Consider the following 20,930-nt stretch of genomic DNA (forward strand, 5'->3'; position numbering starts at 1 on the left):
AGAGAGAAAGAGAAAGAAAGAGAGAGAGAAAGAAAGAAACAAAGAAAGAAGAAGGAAAGAAAGAAAGAGAAAGAAAGAAAGAAAGAAAAAGGAAGGAAGGAAAGAAGGAAGGAGGGAGGGAAGGAAGGAAGGAAAGAAGGAAGAAAGGAAGGAAGGAAGGGGATTCATAACTAGAAGCAAAGGAAATCCAGGCTGACCGAAAAGAATTGAGCACTCATTTTATACTTAAAATATTAAAGTCAGCAATTCTCAATTAGTATATCTCAAACTGTTCAAAGTGTGCCATAAATGTGGAATAATTTATGACATTTATTTTACTTCACCTTAGACTCTGTTGTAATAGATGGTTGGGTGAAACTAGTCATAGTGAGGGTAGGGTCAAACTTGATAGTACTATACATGAAGGAATGAAGCAATATCAAATAACAGTCGCGGTTATTGGTTTAGCAGAGAACTTTGCTTTATGAGTATGTAAGAAAACCTGGCAACATAAAGCTTTGTTCAAACAACAAAACAGTGCCAAATGGAGATCAAATAAATAGTGAGACAACAGTGGGTGCTTCTGAAGACACTTGATGCACTGTTACATTATAGTAGTGATTTATGATGTACTTATTAATGACTTCAGTATCATTTTGTTGTTGTTGTTGTTACTTTTTTTGAGACAGATTTTCACTCTTGTTGCCAAGGCTGGAGTGCAATGGCGCGATCTCAGCTTGCTGCAACCTCCACCTCCCGGATTCAAGAGATTCTCCTGCCTTAGCCTCCTGAGCAGCTGGGACTACAGGTGCCTGCCACCACACTTGGCTGATTTTTGCATTTTTAGTAGAGATGGGCTTCACCACGTTGACCAGGTTGCTCTTGAATTCCTGACTTCAAGTAATCCGCCCACCTTAGCCTCCCAAAGTGCTGGGATTACAGCCACCACACCCAGCCTCATTTTGTGTTTTAATGCCTTCTAGTATACCACCAAAAATGAAATCATTTTCGATTGCACTGCCAACAGACATACACACAAGTATGAAGTATGTGAACAAATGAAGTGAAGAAGGGCTGCAATCCTATATGTGCGCCTCCTTCTGTCTATTTGTCTTAGGAACAAGGGATTCTGGAGACTCCTCTGGCTTTTGACCTCACTGAGGTTATTTCTCAAAGTGTTCTTTTTGATTTTCTAATCACAGGGGTTGGGATAGGAATGCTGAGGCAAATTCAAATTTAAGTTGGCATTTTTTTCTTCCATACTATTGTTCAGTGCTGTAGTGCTGAACATTTTAAATATGAGTCAAAAGATAACTTTATGTTCACTGATCAAGGGGAACAGATAGAAAAATATTTTAATTTATTAAACTTGTCTCTCAAAGTAGATTAAGCGATTGAACAAATAATAGTTTGAACACCTCTCATTCAGAATGTTTATGAGGAAGTAAAGCAGAGAGATGAAATCCATGCTACTTATTGTTAAGGGAAGCTCTCATATGCATTTGAACAGATTGAAGCCTTTACATCCTACCCTATCTTTTTGGATCTCCTGGGGAAGAGAGCGTTGTGGATTCACAAAGTTAAGCCATGGTTCAGCAAAAGCCATGATCATTTCATTACCAGAAACCACATACAGCATGTGGGTAAACATGTCTAGACTTTTGGGAGTCTCCTCCCCAGGGCCCGAAGAGGGACAGTGAAGCCTGGGATATTAGTCCCATTTCCATTTTCCTTCTTAATCTATGTGCCTTGAACAAGGTGGATGGGTTAGGAAAAAATGAGAATAAAAAACAAATTTTGCAAATTATTTAGGTTAACACATTTTTTTCTTTCTTTCTTTCTTTCTTTCTTTCTTTCTTTCTTTCTTTCTTTCTTTCTTTCTTTCTTTCTTTCTTTCTTTCTTTCTTTCTTTCTTTCTTTTTTTTTTTTGAAACAGAGTTTCGCTCTTTTTGCCCAGGCTGGAGTGCAATAGCACGATCTCAGCTCACTGCAACCTCCACCTCCCAGGTTCAAGTGATTCTCCTGCCTCAGCCTCCAGAGTAGCTGGGGTTACAAGCATGCACCACCATGCCTGGCTAATTCTGTATTTTTAGTAGAGACGGGGTTTCTCCATGTTGGTCAGGCTGGTCTTGAACTCCCGACCTCAGGTGATCCACCCGCCTCGGCATCCCAAAGTGCTGGGATTACAGGCATGAGCCGCTGCGCCCGGCAGTTAGCACATTTTCAACCTTAAATAATCAGATCCAGAAAATATATTTAAGGATAGAGTTTATTTGAGCACAAAGCTTAAAGGTAGCCACATGGAAGACTCCAACTCCGAATGAATGGGGTCAGCACTCCAAAGTGGAGGATGTAAGGTATCACTGATATAGGCAGAGACAGAGAAATTTTAGCAGGATTATATTTTCCATATGGGACCATGCGTAGTTACAGCACTTTGATTTGTTACAGATTGCTACGTTCCAAGGAAGATTACTTTATTGCTCCCCAACAAAGGGTAGTGATCTGAGGGGAAGCCCATCCCCTTGGTAATATAGTAAGAACTTAAAAAAAAACTTTTTATTTTGAGATAATCAGATTCACATGCAGGGTATAGTACAGAGAGATCCCAGGTACACTTTACTCAATTTTCCCCTAATAATAACATTTTGCAAAGCAATAGTGCAACATCAACATTAAGATATTGACATAGTTCTAATCCACAAATTTTGTTCAAATTTCCTGTTTTACCTGTACTTATTTGTGTGCATGTCCATTTATGCACATGTGCCTGTGTATTTATGTCTATGCAGTTTTAAAAAATAGACTTTGTGTTTTAGCACAGTTTTTGGTTCACAGCAATAATGAACAGAAGATACAGAGATTTCCTATGTACTCCCTACCCCTACACATGGATAGCCTCCCCTATTATAAACATCCTTCACCAGGGTGGTACATATTTTTTGCAACTGATGAACTTACACTGACACATCATGGTCACCCCAAGTCCATAGTTTATGTTAGGGTACACTCTTGGTATTGTACACTATATGACTTCGGATAAATTTATTATGACATGTGCCTACTGTTATGGCATCATACAGAGTAGTTTCACTACCCTCAAAATCCTCTGTGCTCTGCCTATTCATCCCTGCTTCTTCCCTAACCCCTGACAACCACTGATCTTTTCACTGTCTCCATAGTTTTGCCTTTTCCAGAATGGCATATACTTGGAATCATATGTTATGTAACCTTTTCAGGTTGGCTTCTTTCACTTAGTGGTAGTGAAAAAAGATTCACTATTTAAGGTTCCTCTATGTCTTTCCATGGCTTGATAGTTCATTTCCTTTTTGGTATTGAATAATATTCTATTGTATGGATGTACCACAGTTTATCCATTCCCTTGCTAAATGACATCTTGATTGCTTCCAAGTTTTGGCAATTATGAATAAAGCTGTTATAAACATCTGTGTGCAGATTTTTTTTTTTTTTTTTTTGGTGTGAACATGAGTTTTCAATTCCTTTGGATAAATACCAAAAAGGATAACTGCTGGATAATATGGTAAGAGTATGTTTAGTTTTATTTAAAAAACTGCCAAATTCTCTCTCCAAGTCATGGTACCATTTTGCATTCCTACCAGCAATGAATGAAAATTGTATCCCCCTCACCCCCGAAATATATTGATGTCTTAATCTGCAGTGCTTATTAATGTGATCTTATTTGGAAATATGGTCTTTGGAGAGGCAATCCAGTTAAGATGAAGTTGTTAGTGTGGGCGCTAATCCAATATGACTGGTGTCCTTATTAAAAGAGAGAACTTTGGACACAGACATACACAGACAGGAGAACAGCATGTGAGGACAGAGATCCAGAGGGAAGACAGTCATGTGAGGACAGAGATAGAAACTGGGGTTCTGCTGCCACACGCCAAGGAAGGCCTGGGGCTCCAGAAACTGGAAGAAGCAAAGAAGGATCCATCCTTACAGGTTTTAAAGGGAGCATGGCTCTGCTAACACTTTGATTTTGCACTTTCAGTCTCCGGAACAGAACTCCAAAAACTTCATTGGTATTAAGCCACCCATTTTGGAGTACTCTGTCACAGCAGCCCTAGCAAACTACTTGTGCTATGACCATTAAGATTTCTCTCACACAGCTACTCAATGGCCTTCCTTTTTTCCCAGCAATGTCTACTCTGGGTTAAGGCTGTTTGTGTGCTTTGACTATACTCTTCCCCCATTTTCGTCCTTCCCACCCAATGAATGCCACAGTTTTCATATTTGCACAGCCTTGGTTTCCAGCAAGGATACAGATGATTTTCCCCCGATCTTGTCATACCTTTGCTCATTTCAGTCAGGAGCTAAACACCTGTGTTGAAGCCTTTGAAGAGCAGATGGTAATAGTTTACTTGTCCTTTCTGAGATGTGACTAGAAGGTAGCGTGACTGTGTTAGAATTCTAGAACCAGAGATGTTGGTTCAAGAGACGCCAACTCACCCTTTAGTACAAGAATAATTAATTTGGGATCCGAACTGGATGTCTTTGATCACATGAACCATGCCATTCACAGGATCTTTAGGATTACGACATGATTTACCTACAGGAAAGAAACAGAATTTTGGAGCCAAGTAGAGTAAACTGAAAATTTTTTTTAGTACATAAAGTCTCAACCTGCCTGTAGCTTACTGAACACATGCAGTTCTGATGGTTCCACAGATTTTGTTACCATGAGGAAACTCACTAGACTACCTTAGGATCAGCTTCCTTTCATAAAAAACTTCCCTTTCAGATCTGTTTCATTCCCATATTATGCCTCCCAGAAAAATGTAAATTTTGTTATTATCTGTAATTCAATTCAACTGGTATAATCCAAAGATCTCAAAGCCCAAGATTTTCACATCTTTTAGTTATTTAATCCACTTCTCTTTCTTGTCCCAAGCCATTCATTACTTAATTTTAGTCATGAAAATGGGAGACCCCCAGTGAATGGGGATTTTCCCTCAATCATGTCTTGTGATGGCTGTTTCTCAGGAAATAAACTTGTAATGAAGGCTCCAGGAACTCAAAGCAGTAACAAGGTATGATCTACAAGAATAATTCTCTTATATATTTTGCACCTTGGCAAACTAATTGTCATATGCAACTCAGTCACAAAATTTGAACAAATTGAATCAGATCTTACAGATGTTTGACTAACAGAGGGGTTCCCACTCCAGGGTTACTTACGTGTGCACTTGTCCTTAGCACTTGTCCAGACTGAGTTTTTTAGGCAGATGATAGAAAATGGTCTTCCATAATAACCAGGGCGGCATTCATACTTCAGATGTGTCCCAACGGGAAACTCAGATGCATCAGTTAGGTTGGTAGGCCTGGCAAATGGAAGCTGTTCCGGGGCATTGCATTGACCTGGAGATCAAGACCATAGCAGCATCAAAGTTAATGAAGAAATTACCATACTTTTTTCTTTTCTTTTTTGAGACAGAGACTGGCTCCATTACCCAGGCTGGAGTGCAGTGGCGCTATCTTGGCTCACTACAACCTCTGCCTCTTGGGTTCAAGCAATTGTCCTTACCTCAGCTTCCTGAGTAGCTGGGATTACAGGTGCCCACCACCATACCTGGCTAATTTTCGTATATTTAGTAGAGACGGGGTTTTACCATGTTGGCCAGGCTGGTCTCGACTCCTGACCTCAGGTCATCTGCCCACCTTAGCCTCCCAAAGTGTTGGGATTACAGGAGTGAGCCACCGTGACCCTGTTGAAATTCCCATTCTACTTTCTCTTTCTCTCCAATATACTACATAGGTGTGATCAAAAAAGAAAAAGAACACTTCAGTAATAGCCAAGGGGTGCAGGAGTGGTGGCTCATGCCTGTAATTCTAGCACTTTCAGAGGCTAAGGTGGGTGGATCACTTGAGGTTAGGAGTTTGAGACCAGGCTGGCCAACATGGTGAAACCCTGTCTCTCCCAAAATATAAAAAGTTAGCAGAGCATGATTGCATGTGCCTGTACACGTGCCTGTGCACAGCTACTCGGGAGGCTGAGGCAGGAGAATTGCTTGAACCCAGGAGGTAGAGGTTGCAGTGAGCCAAGATTGTGCCACTGCACTCCAGCCTGGGTGACAGAGCAAGATTCCATCTTAATAATAATAATAATAGCAAAAGCACTGATTCCTTTAGAACAGTGGTCCCCAACCTTTTTAGCACCTGGGACTGGTTTTGTGGAAGACTATTTTTCCTGGAATGGAGGGTGCAGGGGAATGGTTTTGAGATGAAACTGTTCCACTTAGATCATCAGGCATTAGATTCTCATAGGGAACACGCAATCTAGATCCCTCGTATGCACAGTTCACAATAGGGGTTTTGCTTCTATGAGAATCTAATGCTGCCACTGATCTAACAGGAGGTGGAGCTCAGACAGTAATGCTTGGCCGCTCACCTTTACTGTTCTGGCCAGTTCCTAACAGGCCACCAGACAGTACTGGTTCATGGCCGAGGGGTTGAGGAAACCTGCTTTAAAAGATGCCTCAGAAATAAGTTCCTTTTTAAAAAATCAGCATCCATCCATTCAAAAAGTCTCTGCTAGCTTGAAGGAAACTAAGCTATTTATATCATCTTTCACTAAAGGAGGAGCTGCATTTCACAGCTTCAAAATTTAATTAATCAGTAAGTGCCTGTGCTGTGACTTCATCTCTCCCATCATCATGCATAATTCTTTCTTGTAATGAGATCAGTCAGTGAATCCAATCTGTTAATATTTATTCAAATCTTCTAGATGCTTACTGACTTTGGGGGGCTACTTGTTTTACTAGATACTAAATGAGTTGTACTAAAATATTTTATTTATTGTTCCTTTGTCTATTTCTTTTTATAATGTTGTCCATCTATTATTTTATATATTTTGAGGTTATCAGGATTATAAAAAGTTAAATTGCTATATTTTATGGTAGAGTAACCTTCTTTATTATAATAAAATATCTCTATCTCTAGAAATGAATCTTGCCTAAAATTCTACTTTGTGGAACAAATAAAAAATAAATAATGAGTTGGGAGAGCTACTCCCCAATATATAAATGCTTACTTTGAATATACAGTAGTCACCCACGTATCTGTGGGGGACGTGTTCCAAGACATTAGCCAATACCTGAAACCTCAGATAGTACCAAACCTGATAGCTATCAACTAGAACACATTTCTGTTCACATCTTCCACCCACAAATTTAATGCCTTTCCCCTCTTAACTAAGCACTTAACATGCACTGTGGTTGTAACTTTTGCAGTTTGAAATGTGACAACAAAACTAGCACAAATTTATTTTTCCTTCTTCACAATTTCATCGTTAGAAGATTCCTTCTTACCTTAGGTCTTAGCAACTTTAACATACAATGTTTTTCTTTCCTTATTAAGTGGACAACTTTCACCTTTTCACTTAAAGGAAGCACTTGCTACTAAACTGGACCCTAATGGTAATGAACTCCCCTATTAGGCTCAGATAAAATTTTGAGAATCTATATGGAAAGGTATGGTAGGCTAAGTAAGGACCTCTCAAAGATATCCATGTTCTGATCCCTGAAGCCTGTGAATGTTACCTGTAATGGTAAAAGGGCTTTGCAGATGTGATTAAGTATCTTGAGATGTACAATTTATCCTGGGTTAATCACAAAGGTCCTCATAAAAGGGAGGCAAGAGGGTGAAAGGAGACAGAAGTAAGATATTTAAAGACACTATGGTGCTGGTTTGGAAGGTAGAGGAAGGAGGCCATGAGCCAAAGGATGGAAGCAGACCCTGGAAACTGGAAAGAGCAAGAAAACTCCTGCTCCCCTGGAGCCTCCACAAGGAACACAGCCCTATGGATCTATTTTAGACGTCAGCCTCCAGAACTGGAAGAGAATACATTTCTGTTGTCTTAAGCCACTAAGTTTGTGAAAATTTGTTACAGCAGCAATAGAAAACTAATGCAAAAAGAGAATGGTATATAGTGTTAAAAATGTTGGGTTCATAGATTGAACTTTGAACCCAATGTCTTCTACTTAATGGCTATGAGGTCTTAGGCAAACTGCTTAATCTTGCTGAGCCTCAGTTTCATCTTCATAAAGGGAGTAATATTTTCCTACCAGGTTTGTAGGGAGAATCAAAAGTAGCATATGCTCTCACATACACAGAAGGCACTTCATAAGTTATACTTATGATTATTACCCTTAGAAAAGGGGGGGGACTTCTAAGAGTTAAATTCTATTATTCTGCTAAAGTGGGAGTGCTTGCTTTGCTTCCAAGAGTTTATTTTCTGCTCCTTTGCAGAGCTAGTTTGGAATGAGCCCATGTTTTCAGGAATGCACTGGATAACCTCAGTGATTGGGGACCTCAGCTCTCCTGAGTGAATGTGCCCCCGATTCAGCCTGGGACTTCTCTTCTGCATCTCATGAGCTCCATCATAGTGCCCATGGGACCCCGGACAGAGAGGAGAATTGCTAAGGTTGCCTTTTCCCTGTTGACAATGGCTTTAGTCAGAATTGGAAGCCTAACTCTGTGCTTTCTACTGAAGCAAAGGATGATGCTCCAAGAAAGCTCATATTTCCCACTTATTTTTCCCAGACAGCCTGTATCCATCATCACACATTTGCTTTATTAAGCCAGCAGTTGTTAAGCAAGGATGCCCTTGTCTATGTTTCGTGCTTCATCTCGTGCCACTCGGTCCCCTCACCAAGGTGTGGCCCTTTCCCCTTTTTCAGTTTCCCGAAGACACACATTTTTCCCCTGTCTATGACATTCCTTCTGTGTGATGCACTTTTATCTTCGCTCTGACTTCGATTCTTCCTCCAGATGTTTGCTAAAATGGTACTTTCTTATCGAAGCCTTCCCTGGCCTGTCTATGGCCATACCACCTGAACACACCCAATCTCATCTGAAGCCTTCCCTGACCCTCTTAGGGATTTGGAATCTAAACTACTTCCCTCTACCCCACCCTATAATAATCCCTAGTCAGGCCCTTTCCTTTTCCTTTCATATCAATAATTGTTTGTTATTACAACTTGTGCCTTTTATCTTTGTGTGCTTTTAGAATGATCTACTTCTCTCAATAGATATTAGATATGAATAATTTAAAGGCAAGAGACGATATGTTTTTTGTACCTCTAAATTAATACCTAGTCCTGGTGCTTAACACTTAATTATAAGCACTCAATGCATATTTGTTGCAAAGAACAACAAATGAAGAATTACTTATAAAACTTAAAAAAAATCAAGAATTCAAGCTATGTCCCCCAAATCTCTGATTTAGTTGGTCTAGTTTAGAGCCCAGGAGTCTACATTTTTAAAAATTTTCACAGCTGATTTTGATAAATAACAGCACTTTGAGAACCACTGTAAAAAAAAAAAAACTGCGTAAAACAGTTGCTGTTATTTTCAGTGTTATGCATTCACCTTTCCTCTAATTGATACATGAGATGAAATACAATTTTGATATTTGTCTTATCCATTGATGCTGGACAAAGGAAGAAATTCCAAGTGAAGCACCTAGTGCCAAAAACTGTATTAAGAGAGGGTAAATGTCACAGCAAAGCTTGCAATGAGAGGATAGAACAAGACCTAAAGTAACAAAACAAATTGAATGAACCCTTCTTGGAAAGAAGTTCCTTCCCCTTACTTACATAATATTCTTACCTGCATAGTAGTATATGAATAGTGTAGATAATTATAAAAAGTAAAGTTGTGTAATAGCTCAAAAAAGGAATATATGAGCCTTCAACAAAGAAAGCTTGATGTAGTTTCCTTTCCCTCCTTTATTACCAATCCCTCAATTGTGGCTAGTTCCTATCATAAATATATTAATATAAACTCCATAAACTGAAGACCTACCATAATTTTAAAAAGTTTTTATAGCTTTATCAAGATATATTATACACAATGATTGATTAGTATTTAAAGTACACAATTCGATTACTTATATGTATGCATTGTGAAACCATCACCAAAATGAAGACAATAAACATTTCCATCATACACCCCACCCCACAGAGTTCCCTCATGTCCTTCTGTAGTCCATTCAAACATCCACTTCCTTCCCTAGGCAAACTTCAACGTATTTTCTCTTACTATAGATTGATTTGACTTTCTAAAATTTCAGATAACCCGAATCACCTCGTTTATATCCTATCGTATAAAGGAAATCACTCAGGTGCTTTTCTCTTACTACAGATTGATTTGACTTTCTAAAATTTCATATAACCTGAATCACTTCGTTTATATCCTATTGTATAAAGGAAATCACTCAGGTTTTTTTTTTTTTTTTAATGTTTTAGCCTTTACACAACATAATTAGAGATCCATCTAGATTGCTGCACATATACAAATTGTTTCCTTTTGTTGCTGAGTAATATTCAATTGTATAAATATATCTTAATTTAGTTTGTCCATTCACTTATTCAGGGACATTTGGGTTCTTTCCACTTGTTGGTTATTACAAGCAAAACTGCTATGAAAATTCATGTACAAGTCTTTGTGTGGACATATGATTTCATTTCTTTTGGGTAAAAAACTAAGAGTAAAATGCTGAGTAACATGACAGGGTGTGTGTCTAAGGTTTTAAGAAGCTGTTGAACTATTTTCTGAAGTTAATATTATAATTTGACCTGCCAAATAGCAGTATATTATAATTCCAGTTGCTCCACCTTATCGCCAACACTTGGCTTAGTTACTCTTTTTAATGTTAGCCATTCTAGTGGGTATATATTGTTATCTCCTTTTGGGTTTTGTCTTATATGACTCAGCCCACTTTCACATTCTCCTGGTTCAGATCTTCCATTCAAAGCAAGTTGATTTATTCTGTGCTATACACACAATTAACACATCATCACTTTCATGTCTGTTGAAATATGAGCTGTCAACCCAAAGAACACTCCTGCTTTCCATTCTGCATCCTTACCCTTTAAGGAATAGACTTGCACTTGCTTTGCTTAGGCACCTCTATCAGTTTAAAAAAAAAACATGCACTTTCAAAATATATAAATTTATAAATTATATATGTACACAAACAAATTTTATGCCTCAATATAAATTTTTTGAAACGTAAAACAGATAAAATAAACATTTTAAATGCTTTGTTAATCATCATGACTTAATACAATCATTAGCTAACATCTAATGGGACAAAAAACAGCCACAGTGAGTTTCTCTGGTCACAATAGTGAATGTAAAGCTGTATGTCAACTGTCTTCATGATACTTTCTAGATTTTTTGGTTTCATCAAGTTGTGATCAGCTGTGATTAGATTGACAGCATTTCTTCCTCTTAATGCCTCTGACAAAAAATGTGTATACATGTGTCTTTGCGGAGAGGGTGAGAGGGATTGTCAACTCTGCCATTTTCTTGTTTTCTGGAGTTGGTTTTATTACAGGGATCTTCACCCAGTATTTCTGTGTAGGACACTTTTGATGTTACCTGTCCAAATGTGAAGATTATTTTAGATTAAAATAGATAATATAAATCGTACATCCACTCATCTGAGCATATGTAAACCAAAGTACATCACAAACCACAGAAAGCAAATTGGAACTTCCCTTCTATCTTGCACCTTTACCTAGCAGAGATAATCAAACCAGATCCTACATGAGGACCAGATGAGGGCGCCAGAGTTCACCCTATGTGAAACACTGCCTGGTAAAGCTTAATTTGTGTACTATTTTATGGCTCAGAATGTGGTCTATCTCCATGAATGTGAGCCAGAGAATATGTGTTCTGCTGTTGTTGGATGAAGTCACCTATATATGTCAATTATATCCAAGTGGATTGATGGTGCTGTTGAGTTCAAGTATGTCCTTATGGATTTTCTGCCTGCTGAATCTGCCCATTTCTGATAAGGAGACTTCAGCACCTTTTCTGATATCAGAAAGATATCATAGAAGTCTCCAACTATGATAGTAAATCCATCTATTTCTCCTTGCAGTTCTATGGGTTTTGCCTCACATATTTTGTCTCTCTATCAGGTGCATACATATGGGATATTGTTATGTCTTCTTGGATAAGTGGCCCCTTTATCATTATATGATGCCCCTCTTTATCCCTAATAATTTTTCTTGGTCGGAAGTCTGCTGTGTTTGAAATTAATACAGTTACTCCTGCTTTCTATAACTAGCATTAGCATGGTATATCTTTATCCATTTACTTTTAATATATATCGTCTATATTTAAAATGGTCTTGTTGTACACAATATATTGTTGGGTCTTGTTTCTTGATCCACTCTGATGATCTCTTTTCAAATGGTGCATCTAGATCATTGACACTCAAAATTATGGTTGATATAGTTGGTTTAGTGTTTGTTACTGGTTTCTATTTGTTGCTTTTGTTCTCTTGTTCTGTGTTTCTATTTTTTGTCTTCCATTCTTTTCCTGCCCTTTATTGTTTTATTGGTTTCCTTCCTTCCTCCTTAACCTCCTTCTCTCCCTTCTTTCTTTCTCTTTCTTTCCTTCCTTCCTTCCTTCCTTCCTTCCTTCCTTCCTTCCTTCCTTCCTTCCTTCCTTCCTTCCTTCCTTCCTTCCCTCCCTCCTTCCTTCCTTCCTTCCTTCTTTCTCTTTTGATAGGGAGTTGTGCTCTGTCACCCAGGCTAGAGTGCAATGGCATGATCTCGGCTCACTGCAACCTCTGCCTCCCAGGTTCAAGTGATTCTCATGCCTCATGCTTCAGCCTCCCGAGTAGCTGGGACTACAGGCACATGCCATCATGCCTCGGTAATTTTTGTATTTTTGTAGAGACAGGGTTTCACTATGTTGGCCAGGCTGGTCTTGAACTCCTGACCTCAGGTGATCCGCCCACCTCAACCTCCCAAAGTGCTGGGATTACGGGCATGAGCCACCATTCCTGGCCCTCTTTATTGTTTTAACTGAGCATTTTATATGATGCAATTTTCTCTTCCTTATTCACATATAATTATCTTTCTTTTCTTCACTTTTTTCAGTGGTTGTCCTACATTTGCAATATTTATTTGCAGCTAATCTAAGTCCTCTTTCAAATAGCGCTATACCACTTCACGGGTACTGTGAGTTAATCATAATAACAAAACAATCCTAGTTCCTCTGCTATGTTTTGTATAGAAATAAATATCCCCATAAACTGTCCTATGCAACCTGTTTCTGGATTCACTCTTTAAGTGCTAGTAAATCCATACACCTTTCACTCATACTTTCCTGATCATAGGAGCTAAGACTTCTCCCTTTTCAGTGATCCTGCAGTCTTGCACCACTTCTTAGTCATGATTTTTCAGACATGCATGGGGGCTTTCAGATTACAAAACACTGTCACATGCATTACACCATCTGATTTTCAAAATACCTCTTTCAGAGATCAGGATGTCAGTTATGCTCATTTTATACATGTGGACACTGAAGGTCAGTGATGTGACTTAACTTACTGGGTCCAAGACCCCAGCTGGTAAGTAGCAGAAGCTGGAAAAAGCCGAACACTGGCTTCCTAATAAGTAGATTTCATAAAACTCCACCACCTACTTCTACATGCATATGCCTTGGGTGCATAGCTCTTATACTTCTTTAAAATTCTTAAGGACCGTGCACACTGGAAACATCCATCAGCATTTTAAAATTTAAATTATGTCAGCAAGAAAATTTCTAGGTAGTATAGTTTAGGCTGTTTCACATTTGGAGGTTATTGTGATAACCTCAGTAAATTTTTTTTTTTGCAATTAATAGTGTCTGGGATTGTTTATAACAGTAACTTAATCAACATAGGCAAACTAAAACAACATTCTAGTAAGAAGAGGGTCAGTACTCACAAGGATGACACAAATTCTTAAGCATTGACAACAGGTTGCTTAACTTACTGGGCATGCTTCTCTCCTAAAAATAAAATTGTAAGTTTTATCATATCTCTTCACCTGACAGGTTACTTTCTGGTGCCTAAGGAGATAAAATATTAATAACAACTCTTGCGGGAATTTGGTTTTAATTTATTTTATTTTTTACTCTTTTAGAGAAGAAGGAACACTCAAATAAAGAATGCAAAATGTCTAGTAGCAGAAAAGGGCGAACCTGGAGTTGTCAGAAGAGGCTGAACAAGAACAACCAAAGCTGTCACTTCAATTGAGATGTTGCCAGTGAGTCTAGGCAAACAAGAAGACTTCTGGGGAGCCCAAAAATAATAATAGAAGGGTTCTAATTGAAGATGTTTACCTATGTGAAGTTAAGAAAAAGGAAGAGATGTGGCCTCAAAATTTCCATAGTAATTATAATAGGCTTTATTTTGTACTAAACACATCACTAAAATGCGAACTGTAAACATATCTACTGTCCCTTCTACCTGTAGCGGTTACACTGCATGTTCTGGGGCTGCCCTTACTCCTCTAATCCCCAAGTGCCTGGCATGCATCTGTCTTAAAGTATGCTGTCTATCAAGTGCACGGTGATGATGGCGGTGGTGGCTTGGGGTGGGGGACGAGGACAGTTCTATGCGGGGCAGTTGTGAGGTAATACCTGCATCCCTAGGACTGCTTGTCTAAACACCATTAGGAGCAAAGTGCAGAGGTAATGGTTGGGGGGATAGAAATGGACTCGGGGACAGGCCCTGTGTTAGACACTCGACGGGCTTTATGCAACTGAGGCAGCAACTCCACAATGCACAGATATCAATGTCCCCATTTTACAGAAGATCAAACAGACTTGGGTGTGCTAAGTTGCCTCATAGTTAAGTTTCTAGGACCAGAACTCAGGGTTGTCGGATCCCCAAGTCCCCTTTCGCTAGGATCAACGCCATGCTCCGCTATAGCCAGCCTAGACTGTGAATACACAAATGCAAGGAATTTCGAGCGACACCTGCTCAGCATCTGCGCCTTCCTCTGCGCTGGTCACTACTTAAGACCCATGCACATGGGGACTCCACGCTTACCCAGAAGCAGCGAGGGTCTCCAGTGCGCAGAAGGATCCCAGACCCGCCGGCCTGCCAGGTCCCGCGCTCAGCCCACCCATTGCACTGCCTTCGGACCCGGGCGCGCAGCGCAGCGCAGCCCAGCGAGGCACGCGAGTTCCCTGCGGGACCCCGGGTTCCTCGTCCGCCCAGGCGCCTCCCCACGCCCGCCCGCGTCTCACCCCAGGCCACCGGCAGCGCGAGCAGCACGAAAACCGCCAGCAGGGATCCTCCGCAGCAGAAGGGGGGGCGGGGCGCCGGCGGCCCAACAGGCTCCGGGCTTCTTGGAGAAGAGGCCCTCATTCTCCCCAAGCACATCTACAAACCAGATTTGTTCTCGAAGAAAACTGAAATAAGAGGAAAAGAGCAGTACAAAGAGGAGTGGCCAATCCTTGTGCTCCGCGCCCAGGGTATGGGGAGGGCTGCGGGGTTCCGGGACAAAATGCTTTTGACCACAGCTTCCTCTTCATGGGCGAGGCCATGTTTACTCCCCATTTGCATTGTTTCTAACGGGTTTCGCTGGCAGAGCCCACCTTGCGGACCCAGGTGAAGCAGTAGATCTTGACAATGCTTGGACTTCCGATGGATCCCGCGTGCGAGGCTCTGCGCTTCCAGACAAAGGCGGTGGATGATGGCAGCTCGCCTCCAAACACCCAGCTTGACTATTCCTCTTTGCAAGAATGTGTGCGGGAAGGTCAGCTAACTGAAATGCCTGGTCTCTGTGTTGAAGGGCAATTGCAGGCGATGTGTACAGCGTACGGAGAATGTGAAGAACCAATTTCCTTATCGTGAATTGAGATGTCATGCCATTGTAAGATTTTTAAAAAGGGAGGGACGATCAGATACACATTTTAAAAATGTAAATCTGTGTATAGTATGGAAGGTAGATTAGAATAGGGCAATAATGGAGGGGGAGACCAGTCAGGGAGTTTTGCTGACATCCAAGTGAGGTTTGATGGTGGCCCTGACTGGGTGGATAAAGTGGACAATTAACAAAGATTTTGGATATTGGTTACTTCCTTTCTTAAGGTTGGTGGTGAGAAGAAAGCAATCAAGAGTTAGCACCAGGATTAGAAATGGATGGTGGTGCTACTTATTGAAATAAGAAATATGGATGTAGGAGTGACAGATTTAGGGCGACGATTAAGTATTCAAGGATGAATTTATTCCTCCTATCTATCTGTGATCCTGTGCCCTTTAACCAATCTGTCTCTATCTCCCATTGTCTCTCCCTTCCCCAGCCTCTGGTAACCAGTACTCTACTTTCTACTTCTATGAGATGAGCTTTTTTAGAGTCCACATATGACTGGTATCATACAGGATTTGTCTTTCTGTGCTCACTGGTTTCCATTAGGCTTTCTCCCAAAATTCTAGTGGAAGAAATTCTACTTTGATCATATCACTTATCACACTTTTTAATACATCCAGTGACATTCTTTTAAGGATTTGCTATCATCATTTCAAGTTATTCTCGACAGAGTAATGGGAGAAGCAGTCAGATTGAAGTAGGCTTAGGAAAAGAGAAGAGGAGAAGGCTCAGTTTCCCAGTTTTCCATCACATGCTATCAGAAGGTGCCACTCCTTACCACTTCTGCTGGTATCCATCTCCTAGTATCTACTTTCTCCCCTCACTCCTTGAAGATTTTAGTTCCTGGCTCATGGCCACCTTCTCCACTATTACTTCTGCCATAGTCCCTGGTGATTTCAATATTCACAGCAATAGTATTTTCAAATCCCTGGCCTTCCAGTGCCTTGACCTCTTCTCTGCCTGCAGACTTGTCCTCTACTCTCCTCTGACACTAATGCTCATGTGCATGCTCTGAAACTTGTCACTTTCACTGCAACCCTCAATGATTTCAGTGATCCCACTCTCTAACCACCAATCCTAGTCTTCTCTTTTACCATTAAACTGAATCCAGCAATCTTTGTCTGTCTCAGTGCCTGCAGCCCATTGATCCTACTGCTCTCTCTCTCAGCCTCTCACCTCCTTCGTATCTTCACTTTCATCACTACCAGGTTAAATTCCATACTCTGTCATTATAATCATCATCTTGCACCCACCATTAGCTCCCTCACCCTTCTCTTGCTTTATTATAGGCATTAGACAAAATGACAATCCTGGTTAGAATCAATTCTCCATTATTTTGCTCCCATACTTGTGAAACTGAATGTGACTGGAAAAGACACAGAGATACAATGACTAGCCTTACTTTAGTAACAGATAACTTCAAATGGACCATTGTACTGCTGCCTGACATTTCCACTATTGTTTGTCTAATCATGTATTCTCCCATTCTCCTAAAGGACTATTTCATATTTTTGACATTTATTTCTGACACCTTCTCCAACATTCTTAATCTCTGTGAATAGCTTTGTTTCTTTCTTTATTGAGAAAATAGAAACAATCAAATAGATCTACAATTTTCTACCATCGCTCCACCAAAATTCTTGTATTTGGCCCATGTAACCTCCTTCTCTCTTGTTAGTGTATTTATACTGTCCACAGTCTAAGTCTAAGGGTAATCTCTCCACTTGTGCCCTAGATTCAGTTTGCTCTCACTCGCTCAAGGAAACCAGCAATTCTCACTTTCTCCAGCATTACCATATCCCTCTTTCTGCTGGATTTTTACCATCAGCTTGCAAACAAATTATTTCTCCAAGTACAGCAGGTGTGTTCTTCTCTTCAGTTTTTTCCTCCCATTTAATATTCCTTTTGCTTAGAACGATCTTTGCCCAGATATCTGTCTGCATGGCTACTGCCTCATCTCCTTGAGTTATTTGGCTCAAATGAGACCTTCTTAATGGAGCCTTCCTTGGCCACTATTTAAAATTGCACATTAATTCAGAACTTCCTTTCCTTTTTGCCTGTTTTTTATAGATTAAAAAATTATACTTATCATTTTTTCATTTTATTACCATCTGAAAATCTGCTTATTGTGTGTCTCTCCCACTAGAATAAAAGCTGCATGAGAACATGTCAGTTTACCACTGCCAAATCCCATGACCTAAAATAATGCTTAGCACAGAGAAGGAGTTCTACAATTATTTCTTGAATGAATGACTACAATGGTTGAGACAGCTAAGGTCAACCACTCTTTCAGAAAATTTGATGGTAGACAGATAGTTTAAAAGAGAAACATAGATGGTTTGGGGGAAGATTTGTCTTCAGATGGAGGGGAAGGTGGATATCTGCTGCTCTAAATGTGTCCCTTCCTCTGGGATTTGCCCCTAGATTTTTCCATTGGGAAATCCCGTCTTTCCCATAGTTCAATGTGATTCTGGAAGACTATGGTTTCTCAACCTCCATATTATTGACATCATGGACCAGATAATTCTTCATTCTGGAGGGCTGTCTTGTGCCTTGGAGAATGTTTAGCAGTATCCCTGGCCTCTACCCACTAGAGGCCAGAAGCACTTCCCTCCTCCAGTTGTAGTAACCAAAAATGTCTCTAGACACTGCCAAATGTCATTGGGAGGGCAAAATCATCCCATTTGAGAATCAATGAGGTAGACCAACCCTACCCCCATCTCCAAGGCTGGGCAGGAAACTCAGGCCTTGCCCTGTGTTTATTTCACTGTCTTGCTCCTAGTTATTGCTTCCTTTGGGGACATGTAACCCTGTTTGGAGAATGAGAGCTATTGAAGGGACTTTTGAAAGACTTATTGGACAAGAGAAGCTCTTTGTACTGGAAAGCTAAGCTGATGAGATGTGCACTTCACATGGTAAGCAAATATTTTGCTGGTTTTTAGGGAGTTTCTTCCAGATAATGAAGCCAGCAAGGCAAAGCAGAAGGAGAAGATATTCCTGAAGGCATGCTTTGACTATCCCTGTTTTGACAAGAGCCAACTACACACCTGGCCTTTTCTGTCATGTGATTTAGTAAAATTCAGTTTTGGTTTAAGCCAGTGTGAGGTGGATTTCTGTCACATGCAGCTCAGCAGGTCTTGGCTTCAGGAGTTTTGGAGGTGGAACGAAGGAGCCAGTGATGAGAAAGGGTCTAACTGAAGGAACAATGTCCTGGAAAAGACAGAAAGGGATGAGGAGAGAAAGATATAGGCTGTGAAAAGTGTAAGACAGACATGATGGTAAGGGTAGGTGGATGTAGGTATGATGGAGGGTGGAGGGAGAGGAAGTTGAGAGAATTACCCTCGGATATTTTCATCATCCCTTAATAGAAGAAAGAATGAATGTAGAATAGATGGCTTGAGGTGAGTGAACAGACATCATGGGGAAATGAAAGTGTTGCTGACTGTACATGAATAAAAGATGCTGAAGAGCATCCCACTTCTGGGTATGGATCCAAAAGAATTGAAAGCAATGTCTGAAAAGATAACTGCACACCCATGCTCATGGAAGCACTATTCACAATAGCAAAGAAGTGGAAACAACCTGATATGGTTTGGATCTGTGTCTCCACCAAATATCATGTCGAACTGTAATCTCCAGTGTTGGAGAGGGGCCTAGTGGGAGGTGATTGGATCATGAAGGTGGATTTCTCATGAATGGATTAGCTTGGTACTGTATAGGGAGTGAGTTCTCACCAAATCTAGTAGTTTAAAAGTGTGTTGCACCTGCCCCCTTTCTCTCTTCCTCCTGCTCCCACCGTATGGGATGCCTTGCTCCCCCTTTGCCTTCCTCTATGGCTTTGAGTTTCCCAAGGCCTCCCTAGAAGGCAGGAAGAAATCAGCATCATGTTTCCTGTACAGACCCTGGAACCATAAGCCAATTAAACCTCTTTTGTTTATAAATTACCGAGCCTCAGGTATTTCTAATACAGAAAATTGGTACCCAGGTGTGGGTCATTGCTATAAAGATACCTGAAAATGTGGCAGCAACTTTGGAATTGGGTAACAGGCAGAGGTTGGAAAAATATGGAGGGCTCATAAGAAAGCTGTGTTCCCATCCAAATCTCATGTAGAATTGTAATCCCCAGTTGTTAGAGGTGGGACCTAGTAGAAGGTGATTGGATCATGAGGGTGGATCCTTCATGAATGGTTTAGCACCATACCCTTGGTGCTGTTCTAGTGTGTGGCACCTCCCCTCTCTCCCTTGCTCCTGCTTCTGCCATGTAAAACATGCCTGGCTTCCCTCTTTACCTTCTGCCATAATTGTCAGTTTGCTGGGGGCCTCCCCAGAAGCTGAGCAGATGCCAGTATCATGCTTCTCATACAATCTGTGGAACCATGAGCCAATTAAAACTCTTTTCTTTATAAATTACTCAGTCTCAGGTATTTCTATATTGCAATATAAGAATAGACTAATACACAATCTAATGGCTACTGACAGATAGATACACAAAATGTATTAAAAAAATTGCATATACACCCAATGAATTTCTTTCTTTCCTTAAAAAGGAAATTCTGACACATGCTACAACATAAATGAACCTTGAGGACATTATACTAAGTGAAATAAGTCAGTCACAAAAGGACAGGTACTGTATGATTCCACTTATATGAGGTACTGAGAGTAGTCAAATTCATTGCGACAGAAAACAGAATGGCGGTTGCCAGGGGCTGAAGGGATGGGGAAATGTGGAGTTATTATATAATAGATACAGAGTCTTAGTTTTATAAGAGAAAAAGAGTTGTGGAGATCTGCTTTACAACAATGTGAATGTACCTAACTCTACTGAACTGTACACTTAAAAATGGTGGAGATGGTAAATTTTATGTTATGTGTTTTTAATCACAATTTTATAAAAGAGAAAAAAAGATGCTGAGCAGCATACTTAGTCTAGGGGAAGGTAGAGAGTAAATTTGTGGTCACCAGTGAGCAAAGTTTTATTTTCTCAAGAGTTTAAATGTTGGAACAGAGAAAATTAACAGCTATATCTATATCAAGGGTGTGGTGGGAGAGGATGAGTGAGCCAGGGAAGGTATTGGCTGGACAAATATAAGAGAAAGTCTTGAGGGTGAGGAAATTGAATTTGTGGGTTGAAAGTTTGGCTAAAATGACCAAGTGATGGGATCCTGAATGAATAACTGTTAAATCGTGAACTCTAAAGCCCAAAGACGCTCTGTTACTCAAGAGTTCATTGACTCCAGAAAAAACAAAATAAGGCAAGTG

The 20,930-nt window shown here is 40.3% G+C and overlaps 1 protein-coding gene across 2 annotated transcripts in view; it reads right to left on the bottom strand.

Annotated features, from left to right (window-relative positions):
- LOC104664179 (complement receptor type 1) overlaps positions 1–15,284 on the bottom strand; it is a 125,655-nt gene extending 110,371 nt beyond the window's left edge. The window contains exons 1-4 of one of the 2 annotated variants that reach the window (XM_030935938.1): positions 15,043–15,170; positions 13,734–13,797; positions 5,182–5,361; positions 4,453–4,552 (exon numbers count right to left, since the gene is read on the bottom strand). In XM_030935938.1, the coding sequence (XP_030791798.1) occupies positions 4,453–4,552; positions 5,182–5,361; positions 13,734–13,788 (335 nt within the window). In that variant the 5' untranslated portion in view covers positions 13,789–13,797; positions 15,043–15,170. Of the gene's footprint in view, positions 1–4,452; positions 4,553–5,181; positions 5,362–13,733; positions 13,798–15,042 lie in introns of both variants that reach the window. The other variant, XM_010365635.2, reaches the window with a different exon arrangement.
- Between the last annotated feature and the right edge of the window lie 5,646 nt (positions 15,285–20,930).

The sequence above is a fragment of the Rhinopithecus roxellana genome, chromosome 8, assembly GCF_007565055.1.
Source record: "Rhinopithecus roxellana isolate Shanxi Qingling chromosome 8, ASM756505v1, whole genome shotgun sequence".
Classification (NCBI taxonomy): domain Eukaryota; kingdom Metazoa; phylum Chordata; class Mammalia; order Primates; family Cercopithecidae; genus Rhinopithecus; species Rhinopithecus roxellana.